The sequence below is a fragment of the Anoplophora glabripennis genome, unplaced genomic scaffold (assembly GCF_000390285.2).
Source record: "Anoplophora glabripennis isolate ALB-LARVAE unplaced genomic scaffold, Agla_2.0 scaffold1549, whole genome shotgun sequence".
Lineage (NCBI taxonomy): Eukaryota > Metazoa > Arthropoda > Insecta > Coleoptera > Cerambycidae > Anoplophora > Anoplophora glabripennis.
The window spans coordinates 28,858-38,751 of record NW_019417645.1 but is presented as its reverse complement, the minus strand read 5'-3'; the positions used below and the strand labels follow the sequence as shown (position 1 = coordinate 38,751).

The 9,894-nt window shown below is 30.6% G+C and overlaps 1 protein-coding gene across 1 annotated transcript; it reads right to left on the bottom strand.

Annotated features, from left to right (window-relative positions):
• Positions 1-729: 729 nt before the first annotated feature.
• LOC108915758 (WAP four-disulfide core domain protein 2-like) lies at positions 730-9,682 on the bottom strand. Its single transcript, XM_018721880.2, has 2 exons — positions 9,244-9,682; positions 730-1,270 (listed from the first exon to the last, which is right to left on the bottom strand). Exons 1-2 carry the CDS (start codon positions 9,485-9,487, stop codon positions 1,098-1,100), a joined length of 417 nt encoding a protein of 138 aa, XP_018577396.1. The 5' UTR covers positions 9,488-9,682; the 3' UTR covers positions 730-1,097.
• Positions 9,683-9,894: the final 212 nt, after the last annotated feature.

Below are 9,894 nucleotides of genomic sequence, written 5' to 3'. Positions count from 1 at the left end.
TCCGCAACTGCTTGCAATGACCAACCATTCTGAAGTAAAGTTATATAGCTCTCACTTTCTCTGGTTCCGTTAAACGCGGCATCTTGAATTACCAAGCAAGTTCACGAATGTTACTGACATATAAAAACGTCATAATAAGAAAAGTAGACCACATCACATTAGAAAAATAAATCGTCCACTTTCAAAGGGCCGGCACTGTACCTACATGATCTTTTTTTTCAACACAATGAATGTATGGTTAAGCCGGGGCAAAAATTTTGTAAATTTGTAAGTATGGTAGATCAATATATAAATATCCATTACTTCGAAATAAAATTAAAATATATATATATTTTATAATTCCGTTAGCAATGGGGACTATTATGTACTACGCGACAATAATAATAATAAATTTGAGCAAATTGCACTGCCTATGCCAGAAAAAAGGGCTGACGTTTTTTATTTTGCGCACCTTCAACATGGCGCCACGGCTACTCTAATAAGTCGATAAACATGGCGTAATCAAGAGCTATCACTCCACTGCCTTTAAAAAACTGATGCCACTAATACCATGCATACCTTATAAAACCATACACATACTGAATTTTAATATCACTCTTTCTTTTTGAATAATGAGAATTACTTGAAAATATCGAAAATACTGAATATTATGTAACTATACCCAAGTATTATTTTTTCAAATATTAATTTTGCCATCATTAAGAAATGTAAAATAATTAAAATACCTTCAAAAATTGATATTTTATTGTTTAACTTAAAAATAATTTTTAATTTTTGAAAAATTATTTTAAACTTGACAACTTGACAAACTTATTAGTCTAAGTACGCTTTAATTAAAAATATTTAACTAAAATAAAATACACGCATAGAAATGAAAAAATACATGAAATTGACATGAAGAATCCTAAGCATTTTCTTTAAAGAAAGTTTTACTTATTTTGTTTGGTTAGGTAGGACTTTTTTTAACATATTCTACTATTGCATGTGGAAAAAATGTGAAAATCAACTTAATTTTAATTTTTTCATTAAAAAAGGTTTGGGATCCTGTACAGCCCACTCGATCGTATCCGATTAATGTTTTACAAGTAATAATGCAACTATATAATAAGCGGAACTTCATTCTCGGAATTGTCTTCTTCTGGAGCAATACACGCATTAGCACCGCATCTATTTCGGCAACATTTCTTCTTTCCCCTGCAATCGGAATCTTGTTTACATCTGCTTGAGCAAACCCAAGGGCCTGAAGGTCGCGGACAGACACCTGGTTTTTCTAAAAAAGAGAAGAGTAAAAATTAAATTAAAATCTGTTTTTAAATAATAAAATTTACAAATTTCCTAGCAACACCTTAATATAAGGTACTATGCAGATAAGGCCTACTGAATAGTAATATCTCGCCTCCTCTCATTCAAGTATTAAGATGTAGAGAAAAGGTGATTCACAGAAAGCTTCCCGGTCCCTATAACTTAATAATGGAGATTGGAGATACTCTCTGATTACGTAAAAGCAAGTTCCAAGACGACACTCTCATTGCGTTTGGGCACACCAATTAAAACTTCAAATAAATTGTAGATGGCACCGGAGCCAAAATCAATGTTTCTTTCGCAGGAGCTTTGGGAAGTAGTTTCTCTGCATTACCCTTAAATTTTAAACAAATTGTGTCTTACAAAAAATTTCGATTCAATAGTTTTTGAGATATGACACGCACAAGTTAGGTACGAATTTTCGTAACCTGTAATTTTCAAGACTTCAAAATAGATAGTCACAGTTTCAAGCTACAAAACTTAACAATAACTAAATGTTTAGAGAATATATAAAATCGTACATTTTCAATGGAATCGTCTGTTAACTTGTACCTATGTATGTTTAGTCTTAAAATAATTGGAATTATGCAGTTTTGGTACCTACATAAGGGAATATGGGTATATTATATTTTTATTTTATATTGTCTGAAACAGTAATCCAATAATAACAATAAAGTGAAAGGTGGTAGTAATAAAAAGTCTACTAATTTATAATAAATGTTTTACGTGTCCCCCATCCTCTTCGACACATTTCCTTCAACGTTTTTATGAAACTATTGAGAAACCGTGAGAGAATTGAAAAATAAGTATAATTCTGTATTTTCATAATTAACAATTCATTTGTGCGAAATCTACCCGGCCGATTTCGATGAAAAAAATTCTGCAATATGTACTATCATATCATGAAGTACTCACAATCAGAACCATATTTTTTATATGGCTGCTCTAAAGTCAAGGTCTGAAATAAATTCATGGCAAAACGATCCTTATTCACAATTTTTTTTCTGTCTATACTGTATTGCAGCAACGATAATGCACATAAAAAATCTGGACTACATTTATTTTAAAGAGAATTTCAAAACGAAACTTTCTTTCCTTTGACTATTTTCTCTAATGTTAATATTCTCCGAGTTGTAGACCGGGAGATATTAGACTGAAGTTCGACGACGTCTTTCTCGTTTATGCCTCTGAGAGTACTGAAAGGTAACCGAGAGACAAGTACAATAAACTAAATTTAAAAGATGGGCTGCGGGACACCTTTGTGAAAATTCAATTTTCCTTTTCAAAAAAATAATGTGTACAGCGACGTATTTCTCACTTATGCCATGTTCATAAGTTGAAGAGAAGTATCGATTTTATCACAAAATTTTTTTGTGATAAAATCGATATTATAAAATATATTTGTCTACCAATTTCTCATTAATGCCAATTAGAAATATGACATTATTATATTCGAACAGCTCATAAAAAACATTGGCATAAGTACTACTAAGGACTAAAGAAAATAGGGCTTTGGAAAAGCTGCGGAAAAAGAAAATTAAATTTTCACATAGGTGTCCCGGCGGACACATCGGTTTTTTCCATAATCTTGTCTCTAATGTATCTTTCAGTACCCTAATAGGCATAAACGAGAAAGACGTCGTTGAACTTCTACGAGTATCTCCCGGTCTATTTTACATGAAAGAAGGGAGAAAAATACGCCTTTTTAATATTTTTTTTATATTTTCTTGCACTAACAATAATTATACACAACTTTTTCAACGGGCGAATATCGCGATTATTATTCTATATAATATTTAGAACTATTCCCAACAAAAATTAGCGTTACTATATAAAAAATCCATCCCGTAAGAGATACCGACTGGACTATTTGTTGAGAATTGGAACGGGAACCTAGTGCACATAGATATAAAATAGTAAAAAGAACGTTAGAAACGTAAAAGAAAGATCGAGTTGTTTGTTTTCATGATTCGTCTGTCTTGTCATTAGTTTATGATAAAAGTCATGTTTCTGTAAAGGTATTAATTAAATAATAAAAACTCGTTTTTGTTGAACGAAGAAATCGCATTTTTCATTATAAATACAGTCCACAAAACCTATATGTTTTTATAAACACTATTAATAAATATTTTGATAGGTATACATTTTTTGTGTAGAATAAAATTCTCTACCTATTTCTGATAGTTGAATGTAAAAATTTAAACGTACAAAAAAGTTACAAAATAATATACACAAAGGGTTGTAGTAAACTGAACGCCCTGTATGATTTAACCTAATATGACATAATCACTGCATACTTCATGAAGAGAAACTAAGCAACAGCAAATTTTGTTCAAATCGGTTAACTGGGTTCTGAGTTAAGGAGAAAACAACAAATAAGAAAAGAAACTTTAACACCCTGTAAATTTTTGGTTAAATCAACACCATTTGGGTTCTAGATTATACCCTTGAAGTATGCAACATTCGTTAGGTGACCCCCTGCATGTATAAGCTTCGATCGTCTTTAACCTGATTATGTGATATCCCAATAAGCTAAATTTCCAAAATATATTTGCGAAGTTCAAGGCGAAAGAAAATTTTCTTTTTAAAGCCCCATCCCATCTTCACCTGCAATTTGTTCTCGAAAAATTTTACTTGAGGTCTTAATTGACTGCATTGAGAATTTCTATCTACTGGCTTTTACAGTTATTGAGTCGGGCAGTTTTATGTGAATCACCCTGTAGTAATTTGCACATATTTAAATATTTTCTTTCAAAGGTGTTTGCAACATCCATATTTTTTTACGAAAGTGATAGCTGACTTGTATGTAAGAATTGTTTTGAGCTGTCTAAAAATACATTATTCTACGTAATTTACTCATGATGATTCATACTTATAGTTAATTGCATTTTACCATAATAACCACAATGTCACGCCTTATAATTATACAGTAACATGTTTATTTTACAAAATACACACACAGAAGTAAAAAATAATTATTATTAAAGCATGCTCTAATATACATACGTTGAAAAAAAACACTTCTTTTCTAACTACAGGTGACTGATGAAATATTCTTTTGTTTGTCTTTCAAAAAAATGATTTCCAAAAAATTCAGCTTTATTTAGCATATTGAATTTTTAATATCACTTCCACTACTTGACAATGAGAAAAATTTGAAAATTTTGAAATTTGTATGAATACAGTATATAATTAGATTTTTTCGAAGCACTTGTGTAATTAAAATAACAGTTTATTAGAGAATATTAAAATGTACCTACTGTTTTTCAGCACCATATTAATATTTAATGAATTATTTTTAATCTTATAGAAAGAAAAATTGTTATACTAATGCGCGTATTCCTTGTTAACATAAGAAAAATATATAAAATAGAATATGTAAAGAAATAATAAGTCTCACCAATAATAAAAAACCATTTGAAATGAAATGTATGAGTACAAATTAAGTATATCTCGAATTATACAAGGTGACCCACGATGCTCAAACTTAAGCAGAAAACTAACCTGGAAATGAAGAAGAGGCCTACTTCTGCATCCCATACCTACTACACTAGTGGTTTAAATGTAGAATTACTAGCATCGTGTAAATACTAAATGTACAGATGCTGATTTCACGCAGCTAGATTCATAAAAAAAAATTAACGATCTTCCAAAAAATCATTTTAAAGAATCGTAGAAGTTTATGAATTACCAACAGAATCATTGTAATTCATTCAACAAGCACTTTAAGAAAAATTGGGGTATCATATTGCTTCTTAATAGCCACACTATATACAGCGGGTCCCCGGAGTACCGTACTCTTGTAAAATTTTTTCGATTTTGAGAAAAAGTTATTCATAGAAAGTTTTACCGCACTCTTGTAAACTTTTTTAAGAAAAAGTTATTCCTGATAAAAAGTTTTGCTTATCTTGAGGAGCCATGGGCAGTAATCAGATATGTAATAAAATATACATAGCGTCCAAAAAACTTATATGAACAAAATGTGAAATATTCCCTAAGTGCCTTTAATTTTTGTTTTCGTTGTTCGAGAACTCAAGAAATGCTACAATACGGGGTTTAGTCAGAAAAGAACAATAATCACATTTTTCAAATAAAGATGACACCGCAATTTTTAACTAGGCAAATATCTTACCTACTATATAATTACCATGGATATTTCCTTATCAATGTCAAACTCAACATATTTATTTTTATTAACTGCCCATCGAATATTTTTTTTAATGCTAACCCTGGGGCAACAAATTTATCTTGTCAAATGGAATCGGTAATGTTTCATATCAATATTCAATACAAATTTTTAATGAAAAGTATTCAAATGTAACTGTAACTAGTAGAGCAGTTCGCAAGCTAATTATAAAATTCAATGCCACTGGTGATGACATATAGAAATATTAAAAATATTAGAATATTAAAATGATAAAAAAAATACAGTGATTTCGAGGGTGCTACTGTTGTAGTTATGGACTCTACAAGACAATCCAAAGATGTCAGAAAACATAGATATTCAAACCAGTGTTCAATCAAAAATTGTTTGATGGAGATGATGGTCGTTATTTGGACTTTTGCGCGAGAAACTGATTGAAAACAGATTCTTTCATCACAATATTTTATTTACTGACAAATCAACATTCTAAACTAATAGCGTGGTTTCGTCTCAAAATTGTAGATATTGGGCTAAAGATAATCTAAATTTTCGATTGATAACTAATAGTCAAAGTTTCAAAAAAGTAAATGTCTGGTGTGGCACTGGCATAATGTACCATAAAATAATTGGTCCTTACTCTTACCTTAGGAAGAAAATATTAATCAAAATTCGTATTAAGAGTTTAGAAGAAAACTAATATTTCAACGAGACGGATGCTCTGTACATTCCACACTTCTAGTGAGAAACTGGCTTGACGTTCACTTCCCGAACAAGTGGATCGGGCGATTTGAACTAAAGCCTTGGCCTGCACGGGCACACGACTTGTCCCTATTAGATTATTTCTTATGGGGATACCTAAAGCAAAATGTGTATTTAAACGATTTTGACGATAATATTGATTTATTTCAGCAAGTTCAGGAAGCTGTTCTACCAAGATATTTTTAAAGTTATAGGTATTGTATTAAATTTAAAATAAAAGTTTACTTATTTTTTACAATTTCTGTCTGCATTAAGTAAATCGCGTCTTTCCAAAATGTGATTATTCTTTTTTTTTGGACGCCCTGTATGTTTTATTACATATTTGATGACTGCCCATGGCTTATCAAATTAAGCAAAATTTTTTATCAAGAATAACTTTTTCTCGAAATCGAAAAGTCAACAATAAAAAATTTTACAAGAGTGCGGTACTCCATCTGGGGACACACTGTATATAGTGTGGACTATTAAGAAGCAGTCGGATATTAAAGTACTTGTTGAATCAATTACAATGATTCTGTTGGTAATTCATAGCCTTCTTCAACTCTTCAATGATTTTTGGAAGATCGTTATGAATTTTTTTTTGAAGAATCTAGCTGCGTGAAATCAGCATCTGTACATTTTACAATAGCACAACTTTAATATATTAACTTTCACCAGTTTATAATGCAGTACAATTATTTTATACAGGTTTATAATTTTTAAAAATAAGTTTGTTTAAGTTTAAAAATCATGAAGGAATTGGAAATATCTGAAGGTGAAGATGAAAATTAGCTAAATACGACTACGGATTACAATTAATAATAAATAATAAAGTCTACTTATGAATCTAAAAATTTTGAAAACTTGAGGCACTGCCTTATAAGCAAACAGTTATTTACTAATTATGTCTTCGTCGTCTTCCCTATTTTGGTTAATTATTATTTTTATTTTAAAATAAACCTTCGCAATAGTTAAATAAACAGAAAAAACTAAGTTCACACTTGGTTTTACAAAAAAATATATACGAGTTTTTTGTCAAAAATAGTTTTTAAATACAGTGTCCCAAAAATTAGTGCTAAAATTTTAACGTATTTAATTCGTTAAAAGCAACAACTTTTACCTAATAAATAAAAAATATCAACAAATTTTTGTTTAGTGTTATATATAAATTAAAATAGCACCAACGATTTCCCTATGAATAAAAGAATTAGGTACCAGTGTAATGTCGGGAAGTAGGGATGTAGGAAATGTGAATATTTTATGGAATGATAAATATTTGCACAAATTCCCATTTGTTGTGCTTCTTTCTGTTTAACTCAAAACGTTTGGACTTATGCGTATTTAAAATTTTAAAAATTAATTGTTATTTTAAAAACAGGTTTTTCAAAAAAATATATTACACAAAAGTTGTTGTTTTGACGAATTAAACGCGTATTTAAAGTTTTGATACTTATTTTTAAAACACCCTATATAATCATTGGCAAAGTAATTTAAATTTCCACCGCTGGTTTTCTCACATTATATTTTAATTTCTAATAAATAATATTCCTTTATCTTTTTTGTTTGTGAAACCATTTATTTCGGATTTATTCAATTATGTCGATGGCTTATTTAAGTTTTAAAAAGTAGGTAACTAATTACTCAAAATGACTCGTTTTTCTAATAAAATGGAAGACTTTTAAGGAACTCAAACCGAAACTAGATGCACTAAATGTACTATTCATTTGCATCCAAATCTGAGGCATTTTTCATCAGGTCAAGTTTGGCGCATGCAATTTGAGACACCTTATATAATTAAAAATTAAATTAACCCTTCCCCTCTCTTTAGTAACACTAAATACAGGGTGATTCACAAACTGTAACCAAAAATGAAATCTCGCATTCTTTGGTGATGTCTCGTATAAAGTTTTTATCTAGGACGCTTCGTTAAAAAGATACAGGGTGTTAAACTTTAAAAAAATGTTTTTAATTTTTTTTTAATAATTTAAAAACTAGTAAGTGTAATAATTTGAAATTGGGCACATGTATGTATGTAAACATTGTCGAAAATCTGAGTCCTTTTCCTAAAATTTAGATGCTTCACTGGTGGGGATACACGGTATCGGTGGTTTATTTTTCTAAGTACGCCATTGCTTCACGGTAATAATCATGATATTTTCGTATTCGTCTTTCAATTTTCTACAAATTACTACTCTCTTTCTCGTATATTTTTTTAAAAAAGCCTGATTTTCGAGTAAAACTTAAAAAACAAACAGAAAACACTTTTACTTAAATGACAGGAAAACACTATCAATTCGGTTATTTATTCGAATAAAGAAATTAATAACACATTAGTCGATCATTTTAATGTTTTTTTTATTGAGTAAATGCTAAAAAATACCTCTATTTCCATGAACACAGGCGCGACATTTCTTTAGTAACAAATATGTAATTTTTTCGAAATTTATTGTTGCTTGAATCTGATGAAAAACATTATTTATTCTTTCTTCTAACTGCTCAGAATGTCGAAGTTGCTATCGCAGACTACTATGTAACTTTAAACCGCATTTTATTCGAATATCGAAGTGTGTTTTCAGTTTAATTTTTGAGTTTTACTCAAAAATCGGGCTTCTTTCGAAAAATATATGAGAGTAGTAATTTGAAATTGAAAGACGAATCCGAAAATATGATTGTTACCATAAGGTAGTTGCGTACTATTTTATTTTGAAAAATTTGCCACCGATACCCTGTTTCTCCGCCACTGGAGCATCTAAATTTTAGGAAAGGGCCTCAGATTTTGGACAATGTTTACCTAAATACACGTGTCTCATTTCAAATTATTTCCCTTACTAATTTTTAAATTTAAAACAAAACTATTTTTTTAAGTTTAACACTTATCTTTTTAACGAAGCGTCCTAGATAAAAAATTTATACGAAAGACCCCTCAAAAATTCACCAAAGAATACTATATTTCATTTTTGGCTACCGTTTGTGAATCAGCCTGTATATTTATATACGCGTATGAAATTTGCGCACTTTTAAAAATGAATCTTAAAATTATTATACACAACAATACTTACCCTCTAAATTACTACTGATGGGGGCCGTCACAGGGCTTATACAGAATGTTCCTCCGCAAGCGGTCCTGCAGCACTTCAGTGATCTTGCGCAATTGTAATCGCCGTAACAGGACATCTCACAAATTCCAACATCGGGGAAGGGTGGACAACTACCCGGTTTTCTTCCCAATTGCCCCAGGATGCCATTAAACTGGCCGATCGCTACCGGCACCACGGCGAAGATCGCTACGAGAGGGATGAACATTTTCTTGCTTCTTACTTCCAGGCAGGCCGATTTCGGTCTGTCTCGATTCGAACGAATAAAATTTGGAGGATTGGCTTATCTTCTGGTTCGTTCAACTAGCTGAATATCTCAAAAAACGGAAACCACAAGAACTCGTAGTATACTCGTTAATTAATGTCGACGGTTATATGCAATTAATTACTTTAAAATATTCAAAGGCGGACGTGGTTTTGTGGTTTCTGTATTTAAGAAATTTCCTACGAACAATAAAGTAACATATCAGTAATTGCTCAAACGAATAACAGAGTAGGACGCGCAAGAAATGAACGTCCAACAAGACAAGGACATTTTTTAAATTTTTTAAAGCGAATATGTATAGTATGATTGCTATTTTATTTTTTGTTTTCAGACGTAAATGCACTTGAAAC